Source organism: Peromyscus leucopus, chromosome 14 (assembly GCF_004664715.2).
Source record: "Peromyscus leucopus breed LL Stock chromosome 14, UCI_PerLeu_2.1, whole genome shotgun sequence".
Classification (NCBI taxonomy): Eukaryota; Metazoa; Chordata; class Mammalia; order Rodentia; family Cricetidae; genus Peromyscus; species Peromyscus leucopus.
In genome coordinates, this window is record NC_051075.1 from 70,453,286 (window position 1) to 70,479,856 (window position 26,571).

The 26,571-nt window shown below is 38.1% G+C and overlaps 1 protein-coding gene across 3 annotated transcripts in view; it reads left to right on the forward strand.

Annotated features, from left to right (window-relative positions):
* Window positions 1-26,571, forward strand: part of Ppp4r4 (protein phosphatase 4 regulatory subunit 4) — a 90,115-nt gene that overhangs the window by 51,771 nt on the left and 11,773 nt on the right. For 2 of the 3 annotated variants that reach the window (XM_028888305.2, XM_028888306.2), the window contains 13 exons: window positions 2,521-2,628; window positions 6,505-6,626; window positions 8,700-8,822; window positions 9,784-9,953; window positions 10,266-10,385; window positions 13,794-13,871; window positions 14,521-14,604; window positions 15,856-16,038; window positions 18,696-18,801; window positions 20,211-20,358; window positions 23,376-23,520; window positions 24,396-24,437; window positions 24,530-24,604. In XM_028888305.2, the coding sequence (XP_028744138.1) occupies window positions 2,521-2,628; window positions 6,505-6,626; window positions 8,700-8,822; window positions 9,784-9,953; window positions 10,266-10,385; window positions 13,794-13,871; window positions 14,521-14,604; window positions 15,856-16,038; window positions 18,696-18,801; window positions 20,211-20,358; window positions 23,376-23,520; window positions 24,396-24,437; window positions 24,530-24,604 (1,504 nt within the window). The remainder of the gene's footprint in view (window positions 1-2,520; window positions 2,629-6,504; window positions 6,627-8,699; window positions 8,823-9,783; window positions 9,954-10,265; window positions 10,386-13,793; window positions 13,872-14,520; window positions 14,605-15,855; window positions 16,039-18,695; window positions 18,802-20,210; window positions 20,359-23,375; window positions 23,521-24,395; window positions 24,438-24,529; window positions 24,605-26,571) is intronic. The other variant, XM_037210796.1, reaches the window with a different exon arrangement.

Below are 26,571 nucleotides of genomic sequence, written 5' to 3' on the forward strand. Positions count from 1 at the left end.
ATTTTAGCTGTATAGACTTCTTTGACAGAAATCTACTTACTGGAAGCATTTCTTCTCAGTTTCATGGATTTTCAAGATCAAATCTTCCCAATCCCATACAATGTTTTCTTGTGAAGCTAAAATAGCATTATCTTGGGACTTCCAAAATTGGTAAACATGACATAAAGATAGGATCTCTTACATCACCATTATGAATTCCTTATTTTGAATAATTTCATAACAGAACATATCTACAGTGTATATGCTGCTCTCTACCTAGATAACAAATGACACATATTCACACTTGGTGTGTTATAACATGAGAGTAAACATCAAAGCAGAAGTATATTTTGACTGACAGTTGCCAGAGTCAGACATTGCATTACTAAAGCCTTTTGAATTAGCTATTGGCATTTAACTGCTGGGACAGATACTGTTATAAGTTACAAGTAACTGATAGTAACATTCCATTTTAATAACACATGTAAAAATGCATTATAAACTGGTAAACCTAATGTTAAAGTATATGGTTAATAAGACAAGTTATGATTTTAAAGAATATTTTAATATTATTCTTTAACAATTTCACACACACACACACACACACACACACACACACACACACACACACACAAAACATATCTAACCCAAATGCCCCTTTACTCCCATTAAGCTCCTCCAGATACCTCCCTTCCCACTTTCATGTCCTCTTTCTCTTCTTTTTAAAAAATAATCTACCAATCAGTGCTGCCTGCATGCATATGGATGTAGGGCAACCTACCCCCCACCCTGGAGAAAAGCAACCCCCACATAGCTATTAGTTGCCAGTAGCTCCTCAGCTAGGGGTAGAACTTCCTGTGTCCTTTTCCCATCCATGCTGGACTGTCAACTCTATTCCTGACTTGTCCTTATGCCAGCAACCACAGCTGCTGTAAATTAGCGTGGACAACAGCCATGCCATGTCCAGAAGACAGAATTTCACAGCATGTCTCTCCATCTGTGTTTCTCACATTCTTTCTGAGCTCTCTTTCTCAGTGGTCCCTGATTCTTGTAGGGCTGGCCAATTTAGGGTTGAATACTCAGTGGGCACTTACTCTCAGCACATGGACTAGATGTGAATCTTTGTGCTGACTTCTCCTACCACCAAAAGAAGCATCATTTTTAGTTGAGAGCCACACTAATGTATGAGAATTCATAAATACTTACAGGCAGTTTGACAACTGTTCATTTAGCAGAACAACTGTGGTGAGTTTCTACCTAAGGCCTATACCCTCCCTAGCTGTGGGCTTTTGACCAGACTTACAGCAACAGACATGGATTCCATCCCATGGAACAGAACTAAAACCCAATCAGAAAGTAGTTCCTTACTACCATAACAGTCATGCCACTTTTGTACCAGTAGTCACATCTTGCCTCACAGTATTGTGGCATGCAAGATCAACCACTGGATAATTCTATTGATAACTTTTCTCTACTGGTCACCTACATTGTACCTTCTGGAACCATGAAAGCTAGCCAGCAGGGTAGAAGTTTTTATGTCAGTTATGGCTTGTTATCTCTATGTCCTACAACTAAAGTATGTTGTATCTTAAGTAATAGGGTCTTACTATATAATTACATGGGAAGTCAAGAATTTCACTAGTAGAGAGATATCCCACATCTGGCACCAAGATTTTCATTTAATAACCCATGTCTTCTTTGGAAAGAAATATTGTATACCCATGCAGGGTTCTGCCATTCAAACTCCTTTATAAAAAAATTGTACCTTAAAAATTACCTGACAAAGCAGTAGTTTTCCTTAAAGCTTTTCCATATACCTTAGTTTTGGTTAACCCACTGTCTCAGTCAATGTTCTGTTGCTGTGAAGAGATGCCATGACTATGGCAACTCTTACAAAAGTAAGCATTTAATTGGAGTTCACTTCTAGTTTCAGAGGTTTAATATGTTATTATTATGGTGGGGAGCATGGAGGCAAGCAGGAAGACATGGTGCTGGGGAGGTAGCTCAGAGTTCTTCACCTAGGTTTTCAGGCAGCAGGAAGAGAGAGAGAGACAATGGTCCTGTCTTGAGATTTTGAAACCACAAAGCACATCGCCAGTGCCACACTTCCTCTAAAAGGCCACACCTCTTAATTCTTCTCAAGTAGTGCCATTCCCTGATGACTAAGCATTCAAATATATGAGCCTGTGGGGGTCATTTTTACTCAGACTACCACACTCATCCTCCACCTCATTTCTCCCTCCATTCTCCTGCTTCAATCCCTGCTTAAACCTTTAATTCCCAATATTTCCCCTGTACTATTTTCATATCATAAGTACTCTCCTATTCCCTCCCTCAAAGCCTCTTCCTCCCACCATCTCATGTGCCCTTTCTGGCTTCCTGATTTCTACAGACACTCCATATTAAACATACAAATCTAAAAATTCAAAGATGTTCTCTCTCATATGTGGTAATTTGAAATTTTGAGAATTATTTGAAAATATTAGTAAAAAATGTTCATCCATTTACATGTGTTTTTTTTTTTTAATCTGTCTTCCTCAGCATTAAAAGAGAAATACTTCCCCTGGTAAAATCACTCTGTCAAGATGTGGAATATGAAGTTCGATCTTGTATGTGTCGGCAGTTAGAAAATATAGCTCAGGGCATTGGGTAAGTGTACTTCCAAGTCCTTATGCCACACAGTCTTATTTCCAGATTGTGAGACAGGCATGTCCTGCTCATGTATTCCATGAAAGTGTGCTATTCATTTCTTTATGTGCTTTCTCCAAATGATCATAGCAGGCCTCTCCTAATATGTCTACAGCAAGAGAGATAAGAGGGGATGTGTTTAGCATGGCAGTAGATATTCAATTAATATCAGTTTCTTTCTTTCTCACCCTGGTTATTCAGTTATAGTTCTAAGCAACCAGGTCCAACTAGGGACCATGTCCCAGCAGAAACCTTATCTGGACTATAGTTGAAAATTTCTTTTGGATGACCTTATCCTGGCTATATTTTTAAGTGTTTTAGGTGGGTTTACTGTCATTGAAGTGTGTCCCTATGCAATTCCAAGATCTGTGTGCTCCTGGATTTGTGGTTCTTCTTGCCCTTTGGGGACATACTGTTCAGGAAGTAGAGACATAGGACAGGCAGTCCACCCTCTGCTTAGGTCAGGGTACAAGTATAGTATTAAAGGAAATACCTAAAAACCAACTTGGGAAATGATTTTTGTTTTAAGGATTCTAAAATTAGTTGAGAAACATTGGTGTTTTATTTTTAGTAAATACTGCATTGATTTCATCTGTTATTGTTTTTCACAGATAAGGACAGTGAGCTTATGGTAATGGTGGCTTTGGAAAGCTTTAGGATATCACTGACAGAATCAGGGCATAGTCATATACTTTGTGTTATGTCTGCTAATCAGTTCTTTTGTTTTGATCTCAAAACTATCTTCTGATAAGTCTTTTGAGGCTACATTATTGTTGTTGGATCACTATGGACTATAATTAACTCAGTCTCATCTAAACCTATGCTTATGAATCAGAATCAGAATTTGATTTTTTTTTAACCACCTGACTTTTTTTTTTTTCTTGTTTAAAAAATGGGAAGGCCAAGTTTCTTAGTTATGGTTCTATTGCTGTGAAGTGATACCATGAGCAACTTATAAAAGGAGGCATTTGGCTGGAGGCTTGTTCACAGTTTCAGAGGGTTAGTTAATAGTCATCATGGTGGGAAGCAGACAAGCATGGCACTGGAGCAGTAGCTGAGAGCTTTACATCCTGATCCACAGGCAGCAGGCAGAGGGAGGAAGAGAGGAAGGGAGAGAGAGACAGAGACAGAGAGAGACTGGGCCTGATGTGGCCTTCTCTAACAAGGCCACATCTCCTAGTCCTTCCCAAGCAGTTCCAACTGGTGACCAAGCATTCAAACAGAACCAAACCACCACACCAAGTATGTTCAACTTTTGGGATTTTTTTTAAAGGATTAATTTATGAAAATCAAATTATAGAGAATATACCAACTTCAGTAGATTAGAATCTTTTAATGAACCAATTTTATTGACCACATATACATATTTATTTGCTGCTGAGTTCTTTTGTCTTATTACAAATGTAATTACAGGACTTTTCATGGTCCTGATAACTGAAAGGTAAAGGTACCTTATTTCTAGCTGTGTCAGTCAGCTTTCCATTGTTTTAACAGATCCTGGAACAGCTTATGGGGAGAAAAGGTGTATTTGAGTCATCATTTAGAGGTTTTTCCTCTTGCTTTTGGGTCTCTAGGGAGACAGCACATCATGGTGTGTAACACAAATCTTAAAAGGTCTTATTAATTAAAAACAAACCCAGAGCCAGGTATTGGGGTGAATGCGAATGATCAGAGAAACAGAACAAACCACAGCTAACCTTACCTCGATAACTTCTCAGCTGATCCTGTTTCCTCAAACTGGAAGCCTCTGAGTCCTCATCTGAATGAACCTCAGCTGAACTGCTGATGAAAGCCTAAAAACTTAAAAGCCTAGTTGCTGGTTTTCATGCCATATATACCTTTCTGCTTCCTGCCATCACTTCCTGGGATTAAAGGTTTGTGCCACCATGCCTGGCTCAGTTTCCAGTGTGGCCTTGAAATCACAGAGATCTGGATAGATCTCTGCCTCTGGAATGCTAGGATTAAAGGCATGTGCTACCACTGCCTAACCTCTATGATTAATATAGTGGCTGTTCTATTCTCTGACTCCCAGATAAGTTTATTGGGGTGCACAATATATCAACCACAATGGTGGAAAGTGGTGGAGCACAGCCATTACTTCTTGACCAGTAAACAAAAATAAGGAAGAAGAAGGGGCATTCTGTTTCCAGGGCATGTCTCCAGTGTCTGAAAAACTCCCAGTATGCCCTATGTCTTAAAGTTCCCATTGCCTTCTTATAAGAATAAAAAACAAAACAAAACAAAACTGTTTTTGGCTCTAATGAAAAGAGAAAATTAATTCTCTCCTTAACATTTAAAGTTATTTAAATTCTCACTAATACAATGTGGCTGAAGATTTAATGAGGTGACATTCTTGAGATGAAAAAGCTATGAGAGTGAAAGTTTAAATAAAGTTAAAATTAACTTTCTTAAAAATTAAAATAGGATTGAAAATTCAAATACATAGTGAATAGTTGTACACCATCACTCTCCGAGTTCAGAAGAGAGAGATGAATGTATGAATTGCTTAGAGGTATATACTGTTTGATGTGTGGTCGGGGAGGAACTATCTACCACATGGTCCACTGAGGTTCAAGAGGATGCCCCATCATACAACAAATGCAGTAATTATAGACAGCATAGAAGAAAACTTCATTCCAGACTCGTGTGAGGAAACTGAAGGAACTATCTTCTGTTGAAGTTCTTTTGTTTGTTTGTTTGATTGATTGATTCATCTATCTATCTATCTATCTATCTATCTATCTATCTATCTATCTATCTATCTATCTATCTATTCTGACAGGGTCTCACTATGTAGCCTTTGCTGGCCTGGAATTCACTATGCAGACCAGGCTGGCCCCAAACTCAGAGATTCACCTGTCTTTGCCTCCCCAGTGTTGGGATTAAAGGTGTATGCTACCCCTCCCAGCTTTTAATCTGTTTTTTTTTTTGAGATTTATTCATTTGTTTATTAATTAATTAATTAATTAATTTTTTTTTAGTTCGTCTCACTGTTCAGCCCTGGCTGGCATGGAACTTAGTTTATAGACTATGCTGGCCTTGAACTCACAGAGATCCACCTGCCTCTGCTATTTTTTAAAAAAACTTTGTCAATATAATATACTGGATATGATTTATGCTGTCTTCCATATTGCATCTAGGAAAGCTGGCTATCTGTTAAGACTTTCTTTACCCAGTCTGGACCCCGGCATCAGTAGGAGTGAAGTGCTGACTGTGTCCTACTCATCACTATGTTCTAAATGTTAGTTCGTCTCTAAAAGCATCTTTCAGACCTTATTCTTTTTGTGGACTATCCAGTGCTGTCTGTCATTCTTCTGTGGGAAAACTAATTATTGTTATGTTGTACTTCAGATGATTAGAAAAATAACATATGTCCCCAAATTTAGATCAAATAATTTTGCTTGAATTTTGACAAATACTTCTAATAAATTTTTTTATTTAGCTGGATCATTTCCTGAAGTTTCATTAAAATAGAAAATGATATGATTTATAAAGCTTAATATAATGTCCTAGTCATTAAAATTTCTATAGCTAACAGTAGTTTACAGGAAAAATTAGAATTGGTTTAATCATATTACTAGTATTTCTTTATTTAAATATTTTTAATTCTTTGAGAGTTTCACGCAATGTATTTTAATTATATTTCCTCACCACCCCCCACCACTTCTCCCATATCTACCCTGTACTTCTTACACCCATGGCTGCTTTCCTAACCAGATGGTATGCTCGGGGACTAGAGTGGGGCGCTGGGACCAGCGGGGCTAATCACTTGCTTTCACTGGACTCTGCTGCAGACTTGCTGATCTGACTTACTCTCCTCTACTGCTTATTGTGCAGGACAGAACTGACAAAGAGTGTGGTGCTCCCCGAGTTAATAGAACTCTCTGGGGACGAGAGTGGCAGTGTGCGGCTTGCTGCTTTTGAAACCTTGGTTAACATGCTTGACATGTTTGATACAGGTAAATCTGCATGTGCACACATCTTTATTTCTGAAAGACTGTTTCCCAGTTTTATATTACTAATAAGGAGCAAAGATTGATTCGGCATTTTTTGTTCAGAATTTTATGATTCTTCCCTTTTGATGTCTTCCATGCTTCTACTCTTACCCTCCTGGAATCTAGTGCTGTTGTATATTTCTATCTTCACAACTTAACTGACATGTAGAAGTTGAATTTGTCTTGAGAAGTAGCCCTTAACTTCCTCAACTAACTGATGTTAAGTCCTGATTGTAACATGTCTAAATGATTATAACATGATTATAACACGCCTAAATGAATTCTTTTTTAATAATATTTTAATGTCAGAAATCTGGTCACAGGAGGAGAAATTTGGAGTAGATAACGCAGTGGGAATGTGTAAGAAGGCATTTCTTGTTCCTCTGCAAACCAAGCCACAGAACAGCTAGCTAGTTGCCCTACCAAGTGTATGCCCAGGCCTAGATTGGTGTCTAGTCCTGCACGAGTAGTTCATTTGTGTATGTTAGTCACCAGGACAAGGTAACACTTGGAGGGCTAAATGTCAGGACTGAGGGGTAAAAGTCAGTTGTGTAATTAGGACTGGATTCACTGGGACTATCAACATTTTGTCTGAACTGACCTCTGAAGATTATTGCAGTATAGATAACATTATTTCAGAATGATCATTGAGGTAATATGATAAGTCACAGGAGCAAAACTGCACATAATTGAATGAATCTTCTTGCCTCTAATATTGGGGGCACCAACAGGATCCAGACTGGAAATGTTGGCCTTGGTCTTTTCCCCTTCACTGCATGGGGTTCCGTTGTCGCAGACCTTCCTTTTTTGCCCCTGCTCTTCTCCTGGTGCTCCGACTCCAGCACCTCTCTGGCCTTTCATGTCCACTTTCCTCTCCTGATTTGCCTCAGTTTTCTTTTTTCCCTTCTTCTCTATTTTTGTCCGATATGACTTCTAAGCTTCTTGTAGTGTCCAGTTCAAAAACATTTTCCTCTCATCTTTTCAAATTCCTTACATGAGAGCTTAGAAGGTTATTTAGAAGCTCACTCAATCCTGTGTGTTGTGCTAAAGTTTATTGGAACTTAACTATGTTCACTTGTTTATATATTGTGTGTGGCTATTTTGGTGCTATGGGTACAGAGCTGGGTGGTTAGAACAAATAACCTGCAAAATCTAGATCATCTATGAAACCTGCTTTCAGACCCCTACCTATGCCACTCTTTAAAATGGTGACCTCATTGACTCATCATTTTGTGTTTAGTTTCTTTGCTGGTTTGTTCTTTAAGTTCTAAGACCATTTATTATTCTTCATCTAACAAAACTTCTCCCCCTTCATATAATGCTTGCTTTGTTAAGCAGTCAATATTGTATGAATTTCATTTGATAACAACTGAAGATAAGGCCCTGAATTGGGATGTAATAGCAGTTGTAATAGCAGTAACAGTCCTGCCCCTGTTACAGCTTCTTACTCATAAGTACTGATGCACGTCTGATAGCTTAATCAAACTGTGGGGGTTTTCAAGAGTGCCTGGAAGGGAGACTTAAATATTGCTAATCTGTCAGCAGCATATGACCTAAGTAGATATACTTAAAGAATGAGTCAACTTCTGAGAGCCATCTAATTTTATGCTAAGTAAGAACATAAAATTAAGTAGACAGGTTACATTTCAAATTGACTTTGATTAAAAAAAATAGTTAAGTGTGTCATGCGATGAATGAAAGAGAGAATTAGAAGTTTCCTGGGCCTGCCATCTTTCTACTTAAATTGAAAATGTTAGAACTCTTCTGGTGGTTCAGACTCAAGATCTCAGTCACCTTATTGTTTTAATTGTGATGACCCTATCTTCATTCCTCAGTGGCTCCTTAGAAGTCCAAACTTCAAGTTTCTGGTGACCTCACCCCTTGTCGCCAGTCCTTCCTGTCACTGTTATCAAATATTTCTATCATTGTTAGTCCAACATAGACGTGTTTCTTCTGGAGGGTATATGTGTGTTAGTTTCCACATGGTAATGTGAGCAACTAGCGCTAAACTATATGTTGTTTTGTTTTGTCTTTCAGATGACAGAAGTCAAACTATACTTCCCTTAGTGAAATCATTCTGTGAAAAATCTTTCAAAGCAGATGAATCAATTCTTATTTCTTTATCTTTTCATTTAGGAAAGCTATGCCATGGACTCTATGGTATGTTACACAGGGCTTGCAAGACTAGTTGTTTTTCTCTCCTGCTCCTACTCACTTCAGTCAGCTCTTTACGCGGAGCACTTGTTCTCAAGTGTGTGAAGTTTTATGGTAATGTAATTTAGAACACATCTAGAAATGACATTTTCATGGACAGAACCTTGTTTGAAAGAGTCAAATAAGCATAGCCCTTGGAATTTCTGGGCATTTTGTATCTTTAAGTTGGAGTGTGCTAATAGGAGGTCAGGTATGTTAACTGCTGGTGTGTAGTGAGAATAATGTTAAAGCCATTTTTCAAATAATAAATATAGCGTGTGACTAGTTCAGCTTAGAATGTAGACCAATACCCAAGAGTTGAGGTATTTGAACATATTCTTAGCTTACTGTAACCACGTAAGAATTAAGCTCTTATCTAGCATAGTAATATACTTTATGTGGATTGCAGACATCTGGTAATTAAAAAGTGTTTTATAATATTCAGCAGATTCTTAGTGCTAAGAGAACTGATGAGCATGGAACCGTTCTGTTAATTAATAGTATTTCTAGTCACTTTGACATCTTCCAGGCTAGGTGCTTAGGTTCCTTCTCTGTAGTTACATGTCCATTTTTCCTGCAGATTTTAAAACATTTACCATAAATAAATAGCAGTATTATAAGTACAATCCTGATGATGATGATATCTTAGTTCTCCACAAGCTGTGTGACTAATGTAGACATGATTCTTATTTTCTGTAGTTTGAATTTTTAAAATTAAAATATTATTAAAGTAAGCACAAGGTGAAACAATATGACCTGTTAGCTTTCTTTAGAGTAGTTCTTTTCTCATTGCTATAATTATGAACCATCTGTAACCATTATACCTAAAGATTTTGTTCTACATATGTTTTTATTGCACTTTAAATTTCTTTTTCTAAATTTTTGTTTACAATTGAAATGTTGGACACAGGTTTTACCTTTGTTTTAGGAATTTTCACTCCAGATCAGCACTTGAGATTTTTGGAATTTTATAAGAAACTTTGTACGTTGGGTTTACAACAAGAAAATGGCCACAATGAAAACCAGATTCCATCCCAAATCGCAGAGCAGGAGAAGAAATATACTTCAGTAAGAAAGAACTGTGCTTACAACTTTCCGGTAATAAAATACTTGTTTGTATTTACTGGGTGTGCTGATTCTGACTTTAAAATATATGAGTAGAATGCATTAAAATATTTACATCTCTGACACCTGCTATTTAACTGTATAGGAAATATTCAGCAAATATTGGTGGAATTTATATTTCTGTATGTAGATCAGAATTATGTGTATGCTTTTGGGTTTTACAAACATAATTTTTTTATTAAATATGCTTAATAGGATATAATTTCAGTTTTAGTGAGATGATTATATTAGGTATTGATGCATGTTTTTTTCTCCTTCCCATTCATCTCCTTCCACCTCCACTAGGCCATGATTGTTTTTGTTGATCCTAAAAACTTCCACATGGAACTCTATTCTACATTCTTCTGCCTTTGTCATGACCCTGAAGTACCAGTCAGATACACTATTGCTATTTGCTTTTATGAAGTAAGTCTGAGAACACATGTTGATTCTGTCTGTGTATAGTAGATGCTGTTTTAATATTCTGTGTGCTATATTTACAGACGTGTTATGAGATAGAGATTCCATAGCTCTTTCATGTTATAGTTTTAAGTCTTATTTTTGAATTCCCATAATTCTTTTCTCTTTTTAGTGTGTTTACAGAATCCATTTACATAAATACATTATATTCATTTACTCATTAACCTATTTTTCAGCATATCTAAACTGAATACTTACTTTAAGGCAGACATTATCATATTTGTACTTTGCCCTTATGTTTAAGTAGTTTTAGGGTAAATGGAAAATTGAGTAACAAATTATTTACATTTATTGCTTTTACTGTAAGTGAATTTTTATGGGCATAGCTTTTAGCTTCAGCTGTATAACTTTCCATAAATCATGTAAAAAGTAAAACAAAGTTTTATGGTGAACATAATTAACTTTCATCTTTGAAGTTGAAATCAGGGGCCTGTTTCTCAGAGGATGGCAGTAAAAACACATGTATGTAACAGTTGCCAGGTGTATGTCCATCACTTTTCTCATTGCTGTGCCAAAATACAGGACAAGAGCAGTTGAAGAAAGGGTTGACTTTAGCTCGTAGGTCTGGGGCACAGTCCATCGTGGTGGGGAAGGTCTGGTGGCAGGAGCAGAAGGCAGCTAGCTGCCACTTGGAGTCCACAGTCAGGGAGCAGAGCCATGAATGCTGCTCCCAACTCCTTTTTTATTTAGTCCAGGATGGCAGGCCATGGATGGTGCTGCCCGTAATTAGAGTGTGTCCTCATTTGCTTCTCTGCTGCTCTACTAAGTATCAGGACCAAAAGCAACTTGTGGGAGGAGGGTTTACGTGGTTACGCTTCCATATCATAGCCCATCCCTAAGGGCAGTTGAGGCAAGAACTCAAGTAGAAGCTCAAAGCGGGGACTGTGGTGGAATGCTGCTTTCCAGGCTTGCTCTATGACTCTCAGCTAGCTTTCTCACACAGTTTGGGCTGGGCCTTCCCATATCCACTGTCAGCCAAGACAGTGCTCCACACACATACCCTAGGCTAGTCTAATCCAGGCAATTCCTCAGCTAAGCTCCTCTTCCCAGGTGACTTCCCAGGTTGACAGCTGAAGCTAATAATAACTAAGACAGTGTGGATCTTCCCACCTAAGATAATCTAATCTAAAAATTCTCTCACAGATGGGTGCTGAAGTTTTGTCTGCTAGAGGAAGTCTAGATCCTGTCACACTGACAATCAGTATTAACCATCACAATATAGAAGCTATAACTTGTCAATTCAAAATAATCATATGACAGCCTCTTTATAATAGATTTAAAAATTTTTTCTTTCCTTGTAAATGCTATAGTAAATTCTTATTGCCAGTAAGAATATTTCATCATCTTGCTTGCATTGTACCCCATGTCAAAACACTACTAGATTAACTGAGAGAATGAAGGATATTCATAGCATCATTATAAATGTTATTTATGTTTTCTATGTTAAATGTTATTTAAGCTTTTTCAGGCTGTTGAGTCATATTCCCTACTTCTTTTTCTTTTTTTTTTTCTTTTTTTTTGGTTTTTCGAGACAGGGTTTCTCTGTGTAGCTTTGCGCCTTTCCTGGAACTCGCTTTGGAGACCAGGCTGGCCTCGAACTCAAAGAGATCCGCCTGGCTCTGCCTCCCGAGTGTTGGGATTAAGACATGTGCCACCACCGCCCGGCTCCCCCTACTTCTTTAAGATAGCGCTTTTCTGGGGTTAAGGAGATGGCTCAGTGTGTAAAGTGCTTGCCTGAGTGTGAAGATCAGTTCATATCTCATGTAAATCTTGGTGGGCATGGCAGCCTGTCTGTAATCCATGCCCTCAGGAGGCAGAGACGGCATCTCCAGAGCAAGCTAGCTAGCTAAACTAGCTGAATCTGGAGCCCTAGGTTTAAGTGAGAGACCTTTGATATGTAAAGTGGAGAGTGATCAAGGAAGAAACCCAACATCAACTTCATGTGCCCACATACATGTGAATATGCACATACACATGCACACAACAAAACACATGCAAAAATGAATAGCAATGAAATAAAAATATAAAATTACACTTTTCTGACATGGATGAAATCATAGTAAAAAGCCTAGGAAGTCTTCCACTTAAATGATACGGTTATTTAAAGTAATCCCAATGTTACACAGTTGTATTGTCTCTGTAAATTGACCCACAAAAGCTTAAGTTTGGAGGAAGAAAGGGCAGAGTGTGCTTCCAGTGGCACTTGCAGGTTATTGTTCATTAGGTTGGTTACCATGCAGTTTTCAGAGAAAATTGCATGGGAGTGGAGTCTGAGGATATCTAGGCAAATGTTAGTTTCTCTTATTGCCTTTGTTTAATCTTTGATTTTAGTTATAATTCATAGCAGACTAAACAACATGCACACACATCAGTATTTCTGTAATAGGAGTCACTTTGGAGATGGTTGTTCTATGAGTTTTATGAATGTCTAGTTTTCATATTCTCACAGTCATACCTAATGTGTGTAGGTTAAGAGTAATGTTCAGTTCCCTAAAACAAAGGGTTTATTTTATTTTGCCCTTTAAATAGTGAAAATTCCCCATTGTATTTACAGTTTTCTAATCTAGTGTTAAAGCTAGATTTGATAATTACTATATTGTAACTTTATTCTTATTTTTCAGAAAACGCCAGTTTGAAAATATTTTGAGCAACTTAGAAACAACCCAAAGCCAAAGATCTTAAAGCACTTTCTTTACTCAGGCATCTTCCCATCTCCAACCCCTGCAAACAAACTGACTCAAGCCCAGGATAGTTTATCTTCTTTTCCCACCCTTTAAAAGGCAGAGTACAAATGAGTGAACTCATCTTTGTGGGTTCTCAGTTTATTTGGTAGGATGAAACCGAAAGCATTGGTCTAGACTGGTTCAGACTGTCAGTTCCTCTCAGACTGAGGACAGTCCCTGACAGGGATGAGGAAGACTGCCTTGTTGGGAGTCACTCCACCCCAATGTCACTAAAGGCCTTCTTCTTCAGTCCAATTTCTGTCATTGAGAAGCTTGAATGGGAATGAGTGCCTGTATGCCTTGGCTATTCATCAGACCCTTTGATTGTCCTAGGACTGAAAGTGTGGATTAGAGGCCTAATCCTGTGGGTTGTTATGGGCTGGTGCAGAAGTGCCAGTGGTGGTAATCTTATCCTTGGTACTTTCCCTCCCCACTTCTGCACATCTTGCCCTGTGGCCATTCATACTAGCATGTTAAGAAATAGACCTATGCAGCTAAATTTCTAGAAATTAATGTTGTATTTATGTTGCAACTTATTCTGTAGAAGGAATATTTAACAAGAAGGTATTGAAAAATATGTATCTTAGCATTATATGGTTTCAAATCTGAGAGTTTTATTGTTATGTTTTAGGTATCTAAACTTCTGAATTCTGGAGTATATTTAATACACAAAGAACTGATAACACTATTACAAGATGAATCACTGGAGGTAAGACAAGTTCCCACTCCGGTGTTTACTTCACATATGTTAAGGCAAACTATATCAGCACCCGTGTCACTGCATCACTGGGATGATCTTAGAAATCAGGACTTCCAGTACATCTGCTTTTAAAAAGGGAAGTGTGTGTTGTTTATTAAGGAAACTTGGGAAGCACCAACAAGTAGACAAAAAAGAACCTTTAATTAAATCACCATTGATACTTTGTTACATTTTTTTCCTAATAAGTGTTGCATTTTTCTACTAGAGGTTCTGTTCACACTTATAATCATATCACATTTTGGATTTTTGCTAAGCATTTTTTGAGAGTATTTTACCTTGTATATAAACTCACAAAGATACTGAATTTCTTCCATCTGATGCTATGTTTGGCACATTCTATTCACCAAAATGACTATTAGCCTGGGGGGACTTAGCTCATCACATGATACCTGAGGGTGTCACCTGATGTGACAGTTTTAAAGACATTACCTTTCTCCAGTTCATACAAGTGGATGCTACAATTATTATTTTTTTAAATAGAAAATACCCCTAGTGTTGTTTGGTCAAAAATATTTCTGTATATAAACTGAAGCATGGAATTAACTAATTTAGAGGACAAATAATAACCATTATAAACATATCAATATCTCTTTAAAAGGTACTAGATGCTCTTATAAATCACCTCCCAGAAATCTTGGAGCTTATGTCTATTGGTGGAGAAAGCAGTGTTCAAGAAAATAAGGTAAATCTTATCTTTCAGAAAAGTTAGAAGTCTGTCATCTTCTTGTACAGGGTGGTTGTGAGGAAATAGTGAAAGAATGTGTGAGAAACATTAAAATAGTGCTTGCCCTGGTGCTGGCCAGTGTCCAGCCCTCTGTGTATTTGTCAGGACCCGGGAATGGCAGATAGTACATCCCTAGCTGGCTTTAGAATTTACATGAGGGGTCTAGAGAGATGGCTTGGCAGCTGAGAGCTGTACTGCGCTTGTAAAGGGCCTGACTTCCATGCCGGCTCCCTCATTGGGCACCTCATGATCACAGATGACTAACTCCTGTCTCCAAAGGAATCCAGTGCCCTCCTATGGCCTCCTGCAGCACTGCATCCCTCCATCACCACACACACGCACATAACTAAAAAATAAAGGTAAATGTATATAAACAAGTTTGCCTGAGTGTTATGCTATAGAAAGGAAGGACAGGTTACTTTCCTAGTTCTGAGCCATATTTTAGAAGGATTACTGTGAGATACCAACAATTAATTTGAAACAACTTAAGCTCTCAATTTCTGTCCTGTTATTAAGGAGTTTGAAGGCCAAAAAGCCATAGGCACCACACACCTAAGTTTTCCCAGATGGTGAAGTGATGTAGGAATGAAATCTTCCAAGTTACCCACTCCTTCCCGCTCTGGTTATTTCTTGTGCTTCTGCTGTATGGAGTATGTAGAGTACCTGAAAGCTTCTAAAGGAAGGCCCTTTTCAAATACAGTATTTATTTCTAATCACTAAACTTACTGTTTTTACAATAAACATACACGCAGCTAAAGAAAACAGCACCTGCTTTATAGCCATGCCGGTGCCTGTGAAGGCTGGCTGCAGCATGAGCTGCCCTCTGCAGCCCCTACAATTCTTATTGTCTTTGGAATTTGTATTCACATTTTCAGTATTAATGATTATCACAAGTATAGCAAGTAGGGCAAAGTGGGGGAATTTAGAAGGTCAAACTTGCCCAGAGTGATATATAAGGAATTTTGCTCTAGTTAGAATTGTTGCCTTGGTAACCACCAAGGAAGAATAACAAGCCCTGGCTCTAGAGATTTCATTTCCTGGTGCCATAAATTTTACTCAAGCATTTTTTAACTATTTGATTCTGTGTGATAACTACTTCCTGGTGATAGCTGAGATGGCTTCTAGACTCCGAAGCCTTTCCTGGTGTTTGTTTCCATTACGGGCTGCAGTTGATGGCCTAGTCACCATCAGCCTTGTATTTCTTTCCAGTTATCTTCTCTGCCTGACTTGATTCCTGCACTCACGGCTGCTGAGCAGCGAGCTGCAGCCTCTCTGAAGTGGAGGACCCATGAGAAGCTGCTGCAGAAATATGCCTGTCTGCCTCACATCATATCAAGTGACCAGATTTATTACCGTTTCTTACAAAGAATGTTCACCATCATGATGACAAATGTGAGCCCTCCATTTCCTCTGATTGTTTTGATAATTTTGATTGGGGATAATTTTGTCATTACCAAATTCTTCACCTTTTTAAGATACACAAACCTTGGTTCCTGTCAGCTTGGAAGGAAGGGCAGGTCTGAGAGAGGAGTCAAGTCTCCTCTGCTTCCTTGATTTACCCTTTGATCTTCTACCATTAGCTGCAGGGAAGTATGACCAGGACTCAAGTTACACATATTCTTTGTCCACTCTCAGAAGAGTACGGATAGACTCACCTCTCACTTCTGTGTTGTTTTCAGAAGCAGTGCATGGGTAGCCCAGTCTGTCCTCAAATTCATTACGTACCTGAAGGTGACATTGGTTCCCCTGCCTATATCTCCCCAGTGTTGGGAGTATGTGTATGTGGCACCATATTTAGTTTATGTGGTATTGGGGATTGAACTCAGGGCTTCATGCATGCTAGGCAAGTACTCAACCATCTGAGCTACATCTCCTGCCCTTTACCTCAGACTTGCTATAGTATTTCTAGAGAGAAAGGTTAACAGGACTCAGTAATGTCAACTGCAAAAGAACCTCTGCTTTTCTCTTCCTTCTGAATGTACCCACAATGTCAGCATCTCATATCTGCCAGACCTTTATTCCTAAGACCCCCCAGCAGTCTCTGTTAGTGTGCATTCTGTGTCTTTTATAGGGCCTAAGGACAGGTACACTGAACGTATGGATGCCTTAGTGTAGCTAGCCTACTCAAGTGAAAGGAGTAACAACTTGCTGTCCAAAAGCTATATGAGAACCTCACGAAGTTGTCCACCTTTTATAACACTTCCAGAAAGGACTGTTTGGCCTGCAGTCCACTGTGTATACATGATGGCATCCTAATAACAGTTTTGAAAGTTTCTTTTTTTAAACTGCAAGTACTGGGGATGTAGCTTAGCAATAGAGTACTTGAATAGCATGCATAAGGTCATAGGTTCAATATCCTGTAGCAGGGCAAAACCAACCAAACAAAAACCTTACATATGTTTCTACTTTACAGTCTAAACTAAAGTATCTTAACTTTTCATTTCATAAAAGGGAAATGAGGAATCCAAGAGTCATTTCCAAAATTCAAAATCAGTTTTAGTTTCAAAGATTTAGAAAGGAGAAAATATTATTGGTATTATTTTCAATTTAAAATAAGCAGCACAATATATTACCCACCACCCAACAAAGTCCGTCACACATAGCAATGAAAATCTGAGGAATTGAGGATTGTGCTGTAGATATAATAATCTTAAAAAGTGATTTGACAAGAATAACCCTTGTCACTTTGTATTTATTTATTTGTTTACTGTGTGTGTATATGTGTATGTGTAAGGGCACACAGATGCCATGACACACGTGTAAAAGTCAGGGACAACTCATGGAAGCTGTTCTGAGGCCATTATCATTGATTTCTGTCCCAAATGGATATTTGTTTTGCGTTTTAAGACATATTACATGAGGCATAAACTGAGCATATATTTCATATATCTTGTATATATGTGTTTGAAATTCTGTTATACTAAACCAAATGAAAGAAGAGAGGAACAGGCTTTTATTAAGTTCACAGTCTAAAATTCATTTAAGCTCTATTATAGTTCTGCTTACGTACTGTTATTAAATTTTCAGTTCTAAACCATAGTAGATTTTGTATTTAACAGTTACCAATGTCACATAGCATAGTGCCCAGTAGAGTGGACACTTTTGTAGATGTAAGAGGGCACAACCACCACCACTGTCTCTACACTACACAGCTGCAGTCCACTACAGTAGTCTGGGTTTTAGTGATGGAATATTATAATATTGATAAGTAAGTCAGGATGGTGAACATGAGTTTACAATGGACACAGTAGACCTGCTTTAGAGATTTTCTTTAAGGTATTTGGTTTTCCCCTCTAATTTCCAGTAAAGGTAACTGGTTGAATTCATTTAGAATCAAGGCTCTGTATAGTGGTGTGATTGGAATCTGAAGGACAGAGAGTTTGGAATACTGGTAATGCATTCTGTCAGCTGGCTGGGTCCTTTTGCTTTGCTTGGTGGCACTCTTCAATATTAACACCCTTTTGTAGAGTTCTGGAACCTTTGCGTCTACACTAAGCATTACAGCTTTTGTGTAGGCATAGAAAATTTAGCTTCCTCAGCCCTGACAGTGAATAACATTGTACCTCCTGGGCTAAGATATTTAGTCTCCAGCCCTAGAAATGATACCAGCCCCCAAATTCTTCAGCAAAGTATCTGAACATGGATCTCTAAATTTCTGCGTTAAAAGTGGTACAGTTTTGGTGATGTAACTGGCACGTGGTATGCTCCTGGAATGTTTGTTGGATGTGTAGAAATAGTAATATTCCACTGGCTGAAAGGATGGTGGCTGAGGAACATGTCATTTAAAATGAGGTGGCAGGGAAATGATAGTCTAACATGGATGATTTGGATGTGACTATGAGACTGAATTAGCTTGTGATGTCTATCTTATTTCCCTGAGTGACATTAACATGAGGTAACAGAGATCCCTCCAGAAGGGTGTGAGCTCAGGGTTTGAAAGACCCTGAGCACTTCTCATTTAGCCAATTGCTAATTGATTTGGTGCACATTAATTGTTGAGAAGGTATCTTAGGGTAGTGTAATTGTCTTTCCTCTTTTATTTCTTTAAGAATGTCTTACCTGTCCAAAGAGCAGCTGCACGAACTCTATGCATTTTTCTACGATATAATCGTAAACAAGAGCAGAGGCATGAAGTCATTCAAAAATTAATTGAACGTAAGTAATAATTTTTGAAAAAAGTCACTGAAGTAGTGACCTTAATTATATCTGCAATGCTTTGTATATTATTTTTCAGAGATAAAATAGGCTGATGGTGGTAAATACCTGATATGTGCTTTTAGTTAAATTTTGTAGGTTAATTTGTGTTTATCTTGGAAATCTTTATGTCATGATCAAAATGTTCATAGATGAAAATAGTATTTAATCAGAGCTCTCTTTTGTGAAATCCAATACTTGAGAAATTTAAATATATAAATGTATGTTGAAAGGCTAATTTCTACCTTGATAAAATAGCATTTGGAACTAAAGCATGAATAGAATATTTTTTAAATCTAGTAATTTATTTTATAATACTGTTTTCAATATTAATTGAATGAACAAAATGTAGGCTTATAATTCTTTCTTGAATGGTGTTGACAGCACATATTAATGTGAAGCTAGTGAGCTGTTAGGATTTGACTGTATTTAGAAACTAGGTTAACACATGTAAATTTATTGTGATTTGTTAAGAGCTAAAAATCACGGCAAAAATCTTTAAGTTATTAATTCTGGTGGCAAATATATATGTTTTTAGTGAGTTTATTAGTCATCAAACACTTGCTTTGACTAAAATTATGCTTAAATATTTTTTTAATAAAACTATTATCCAGCATAGACAAGGAAGAGGATTTCCTGACTGTTAGAATTCACCATACTAATCATGAACCACCACTTTTCAGGAAAAAAAAATACTTTTGTAAAATTGTATTTAAGAAAAATTATGCTCAGTGTACTTTGATTTTTCATTTTATGGCCTGTTTTAATTCTTTTTTCATTTTGCAGTAGCAGGGACTTAAATTTAAAATAAGTCTCATTTTTAAAGCTGTAGTTTGGTTTTGAGTATCAAGAACTTTGCCTTTGCACACTTATGTAAAAATGAGAAGATTATGCTTTAAATACCAACCTAAAGTACTGTCAGTTTACACTTGACTTTATTCATGTCAGGCACTTTTAAGGAAACAAAAAGAGAACAGTTAGTTTAGTTTGAAAGGCCTTGCAGGGTTTGCAGACTGTGTTTGAATTGGTTTAAGTGTGTCCACCCACTCAGATTCCTTTCCAGGTTTCAATAAGATACTGTCTACAGGGTACTCAGCATATAGGCGATGGTCAAACATAGTAACTATAGTTACTCAGTCATCACAGTCCATCAGTGCTTACTGAATTTATCCAGTGTTAACAAAACCTTTTCCTAGTAAATATTATAGTCTACAAACCTAGAGTATATAATGACTATTTTCTCTTATCTATTGTATTTGTTAAATAAATTGTAGGTAGAATGAAACTTTGCATACATTTTTGGTGTTTAGCTTTGTAATATATAATTTCATGTAGGGAAAATTAGGTTATGGTATTTTTGTTGTTTGTAGAGTTGGGCCAAGGGAAGAGTTATTGGAATAGACTTCGGTTTTTGGATACCTGTGAATTTATCATAGAGATCTTTTCCAAATCATTTTTCTGCAAATATTTCTTTCTACCTGTTATTGAACTAACCCATGACCCTGTGGCAAATGTGAGGTACGTATCGCTCTGTAAGGTTTGAAAATGTTGCATTTCTCATATGTTCTTTGTGGTAAATGTTTGCAAACTCTTTTTCTTATTTAATTAAGTCAAGTGAGGAACTGATGCTTACTTTCAGAGTCTTAGAAGTTGTTTTTGAAGGTTGACTTAGTAGTCACACATTTATGGGATACAGCATATATAGCTATTAGAGCAATAATATCAGGATAGTTAGCATTTTCACTTCCTTAAATATTTGTCATTTCTATGTGCCCAGAGCCTTCAGCCGACTCTTCTACTTATTTATAAAATATATAATGAGTTGCTGTGAACTGTAGTTACCCACTATATTACAAAGGTTATAAGATATTCCTCTTATATTAACTGAATTTTGGCACCCTTTACCTACCTCTTTCCAACCTTCCTTCCTTCCTTCCTTCCTTCCTTCCTTCCTTCCTTCCTTCCTTCCTTCTTTCCTTCCTTCCTTCCTTCCTTCCTTCCTTCCTTCCTTCCTTCCTTCCTTCCTTCCTTCCTTCCTTCCTTCCATACTTCCATCCTTCTGCTTGCTGATGACCATTGTTCCCCTAGTCACCTTTTCAGCTTCCACATCTGACATGCAGTACTTACCTCTCTGTGCCAACCTCATCTCTCTTTATGAATGCCTTCCTGCTCCATTTGTGTTGCAGCAGTGCTTCATTCTTTGTTAGAATTGTGTTTATATACCATATTTTCTTTACCAGGTGTCTGTGGGTAGACATCTCATTTGGCTTCATAGCCTGCTTGGTAATAGTCTTGGAATAAAAATCCCAATCTCTTAACTGATATCTCAGATCTTTTTTTTTAAATTTATTTATTTAAAACAGTTTTTTTTTCATTTTTACATATCAATCCCAGTTCCCCCTCCCCCTTTCTCCTGCCCTCCCCATTCCTCCCCCATTCTACCCCCCATCCACTCCTCAGAGATGGTAAGGCCTCCCTTGGGGAGTCAACAAAGTCTGGCATACTAAGTTGAGGCAGGACCAGGCCACTTCCCCCTGTGTCAAGGCTAGCTCAGATCTTTTGTCTTACTGAGTAGAGCATGCACAAGTCAAAGCCAGCCTGCCAGGCTGGGTGAATAATTATTATTAATATGATAAGATCCTTAAAAAGTATTTCTTACTAAAAGTGATAGTCCTTATTTTCAAGAACTTTATACTCTTGTGGGCCCATGAATCAAAATGTTTTCTAGATATACATTTGGGTAATAAAGAGTGAATTATGTTTTGTGTGCTTCTCTACACAAATGTTTTAACATTTAATTTACTGTGTTTAGACACCATCAAGGCTGGGAAAATCATGTTGATATTGAGAAACCTTCTCCTCGGTGGCCAGAAGTGAAGTAATTTCTCTGGAGTGGACTTGAGGGTTCTTAGTTATAATGTCTTCAGTATCTGTGCTGAATAGTGATTGAGATGGAGACCATTGGTGCATAGTGTTGAGAATCTCAGAGAAGAGCTTCTTTACCTTTTCAAATGCACAGAAGCAAGGGCTCCTGTGTAGAAAAAGCTCCTGGCTGAAGGTCTGCCGAGACAGCATCCTGGAAACCCTAGTAATGGGACTTAGCTGCCTTAAGCTTTGCAAAAACAAAACAAAAACAAACAAACAAACAAAAAAAAACCACAGAGCATTAACCTGGAGAACACATAATGAACGAATGAATCTGCTAGCTGTAAGATAGACAGCTGCCTACCATCCCTCCCCAGAACGAGACTAAAAAGAGGGAGAGTTGGAGTTTAACAAAGCCAAACCTCTCATTGGCAACCTTCTCTTGGAAAGGATTCCTTCACTCTCTTAGATATCTGCTCACCTTCCTGGCATTCTGTAGCCTCCTTGTTTCTTCTTTTCTCAGCTGATCTAGACAGTGGTAGTGCCTTAGTGTGTTTCCCATTTCTCCTCGTCTCTCTCCTCCTCTTCTCTTATTACGCTAGTGATCTCTCCAGTCCCATGCTTAAACTACCATTTTCATGCATTCTTGACTTATCTCTTGCAAGGACATCCTGGACAACAGGCTTACTGAACTAGCTGCAGATTTATAATTCCCATAGCATATCTAGTGGGCATCCCAGACTTAATCTGTCTAGCTTTCAGTACTGGGTCTGCTTTGTTTGCATTTTTTCCTTCTGCAGTCTTCTGCATCTCACTAAGCAACTGGCTCATCTTCCCACTGCCCAGGCCTAAACCTAAAACCTTTTCTCTCTGTCATCCCATCTGCAGTCCCTGAGGAGGCCACTCTGCTGCTCACAAAAGTCATGCAGAGAGCAGGCTTCTCTGGGTACCTCTGCTGTTCCTTCTGGCCTAATGCACCATTAGCTCTTACTTGGGATTTTCCCTATTGCTTCTCTTTCCTCCTTAACCACTTACAGTCTAATCTCAAAACAGCAGACGATAACTAGGAAAGTTGTTAGGTCACTTTATTCCTCCCTCATACCCTCCAATGCTTCTCATTGCGTTTGAAATAGAAGCTAGGCTCTGCACAGTGGCCCACAGGGCCCTGCATGAACTGGGCCCTTGTCACCACTCAGGTCTCCTATAAGCTCATCTGTGTTCTATTCTGTCTCGAGGCTAGTTTGCTAATTCAGAGTATCACTAGGCAAGCCTTCCCTCTTGGCCACAATGCTTTTCCAGACACTTGAGTGTCTTGCTCCCTGATTTCCTAGGTCTTTCCTTGAATACCATATTTTCAGTGAAAACATTACTAACTTCTCTAACACTGCCTTCTAGACTGACTCACCACTTTCTGGCAGACATTTTCTTTATATGCATTCTGTTTTCTGTGTCCCATACTGAAATGCAGACCCTAGAAGAATGGAGAATTTTGTTGGTTTGATTCAATTTTGTGTCTTGGTATCTAGAATAATGAATGCATTCTAACTAGTAGGCACTCCACACATATTTGTTGCATGGACAATTGAACTCTGAGCTTTTCTAAAGCTTGAACTTTTTCAGTTGCATATTCCTATTTCTGTTAGTTATTATTAAGCTCCCTCTAAATACAGAATGAAACTTTGCTACCTGCTGCCCAAAGTGAAATCAGCTCTGAAGATTCCTGCAGACATGCATCTCCTCCAGCAGTTAGAAATGTGTGTGAGAAAACTCCTGTGTCAAGAAAAAGATAAAGATGTCCTGGCTATTGTGAAAAAAGTAAGTGTCTCTCCTGCTCCAAAAACCTGTTTATTGCAGTGTGCCAGTGTTAACTTCAGCTTTCCTACCTTAGCTTAATAGGGTAACAGTCTGCAAGTGTGGTAAGAATGACTAAGTGGCAGGTGTATTTGCTAATGCTGGGTACACCAGTTCCTTTGAAGGGCATTTCTAAAGGGTAATCATTTTTGTTACTAGCAGTATGAGTTCCTTGTGGGTGAGTTGCGCACCTGCGAGGTGTTTGTGACCCTGGCTCAAATGATGACCAATACCTCATTCACTAGATTTTATTTACAAGTGATCACAATCCAGTAAAACTGGCAGTAAAATAGAGGAAGTCGTGTTTCTAGAAGCATGTGGGAAGACCCCTCAGAGTGAGTTCAGTGCTCTGTCTGGCTTTGTAAAGGCATTAGAGCTAGAAATACTGGCTGCTGAGAACATGCCAATAAGTGGTGGAGCCAGCATCCTGGAGCTCTGGCATCACCCAAGCACATCTCTTTCCAAACACTCTGACTTTATGCCATATGATTTTGCTCTAGCATGAGGATCTGTTATGTAGATTATTTGGAAATGTTGGAAAACTAAAATAGTAAAAACTTTGGGTTAGTAAGATCAAAGCTTAAAATGCTTCAGTTTTCAAAAACTGCACTTAATACGTAACTGACAATGTTATAAGATCAATAAAAAGATTATGAATGTGTGACTTTGGAACACAGTTTTTGAATGTTTATTGATGGTAAAAGATTAGCTTATTAATATCATAGTGTAAACTCTTCTCTTTGAATACCCCTGGGGAAGGGGTTTCTTTGAGAAATACTTGGTTGATTGTGTTTCATTACTGTTGAATCAACTGTAATCTCTAAAAACTTTCCTTGTAGACAGTATTGGAGTTGGACAGAATGGAAATGTCTATGGATGTGGTAAGTACACTCTACCTTATAGTAAAGAGATATTTACAGTCAGCAAGAAGTTGTCACTAATGATTGACAATGCCATTTAAAATTTTAAACAGTTTCAGAAAAAAAATTATGAGAAAGATTTATTGGATCAAGAGAAAGAAAGAGAAGAACTGATGTTCTTGGAAATGGTATGTTGTTTCCCCCACATACATCCTTCTGATTAGCGTTAGCTGGCCTTTGACAGTAAACCTAAAACCATTTTATTTTAGTTTTACATTGTTCCATATTTCCTAAAAGACTGAAGAGAAGTCTTGATCCTGAACTTTCATCTTTTATAAATTGGAAGAAAAATTACAATTGAGGGTATTTAGGAAAATGAGTTTCTTGAGTGAAACTAGTGCCTATGTAACCACATGTATTCAGTCCTTGTTGAGACATTCCCACCTGCCCCGGCACTCCATCCTCAGCATCCATTGAGTGAGTTTCTAGCACTAGTTGATCATGTTTCCTAGAACTCATAGGGCTTTAAATATCTCTGATGCCAGATACTAAGCAGCTTTTTGTTTGTTTATTGGCCATACAGTCTTGCTTTTTATAAGGTCTATTTTGAGAATTTAAAGTAGGTTGTGTTCATGTTATTATTAAGAGCTCTTTTGTCACATGCTCATATTGTGAATATTTTCTTGAAATCTGTCTTCTTTTGATGCATTTAATAGTCTTTAGAAAGTTTTAATTTTGATATTCATTTTATTCTTTAAAAGGACTTATTTTTAAGTGTGTGTGTGTGTGTGTGTGTGTGTGTGTGTGTGTGTGTGTTGTGTATTCACATAAGTGTGATTTCCCTTGGGGGCCAGCAGAGGGCGTCAGACCCCTGGAGCTGGAGTTGTAGGTGGTTATGAGCCACCCACTGTGGGTGCTGGGAACCAGACTCAGGTCCTCTGCCAAGGCCACAAGTGCTTTAGCTACTGAGTCATTTCTCCAGCCCTAAAGTCCAACTTATTAAGCCTTTCTTTTATGATTGTTGTTTTCTTTAAGAATCCTTGTCTGTTTGATTTTCTCCAATGCTTCTACAAATTTTAGTTTTGATTTTACCCTTAGGTCTTTGCCCAATTTTAATTTTCAGATCTTTTGATTACTAGCTGTTTTAGCTCCACTTATCAAATCCCTTCTCCTCCACTGAATTGCCTTCCCACCTTTCACATGTCAGTCATTCCTGTGTCTCCCGACTCCCTCTTCTGCTTTGCTGATTTGTGTGTCTGCTTTTTTAGGCAATACCAACTTGCTTTCATACTGTTTAACTGTAGGAATTTTTAAAAACAGGTAGGGTATGTTTTTAATTTTTTAAAAAGAATTTATTTATTTATTTTATGCTTTGGCAGTGTAGGACCTCTGGATTTTGACAAAAGGTTGAAACCCAGTTTGTCAATTTTTAATTACCAAAAGCTTCTTAGCATTTTAGTAGTGTTGTGTTAACTGGGCTTAATCTAGGGGCTGGAGGTGTAGCTTAGTGTGTGCAAGGCCCAGGGTTCTATCTCCAGCACCAGCAGAGCAGAAACCAAGTGTCAGAACAAGCATCCAGACAAAGAACTTGGGTTTTTATTAACTTTCTAAGTTAGCCTACAAGATAATGGTTTTCATAATGATATTTTTATACATGTGCAGCATTGTCTTTTGCTCATACTCATCTCCCTGCCAGCTCCATTGGTACCACAGGCAGGCAGGCAGGCAGGCAGCCTTCCACAGTGAAGTGGGGAAAGCTCTGCTGTAGCTGTCAGGTGCTGCCTGGTGACATTTGTAGCTTTTGGATTGGTGGAAGCTAGTGTCTGCTAAAGCATGATTCTTTTCTATTTTTCATTGTGTGTTGTGTATGTGAGTGCAGGTGTCCCCAGAGACCAGAGTCAGATCCCCTGGAACTTGTTACAGGCAGCTGTGAGTCACCCATGATGGGTCCTCTGCAATAGCAGTACTTGTTCTTAGCCACTGAGCCACCTCTCTAGTCCCCTAAAAATACATTTCAAAGATTCTACCTGATGGTTAAAAGATGTTAAAACAAATACAGCAGTGGGCAGTGGATGCCTGTTTAAAGGACTAAAGCTAGTCCAGGCTAATTTGATTCTGCCACTCTCTCCATAAAAAAAGCTGATGGTCAAGTCAG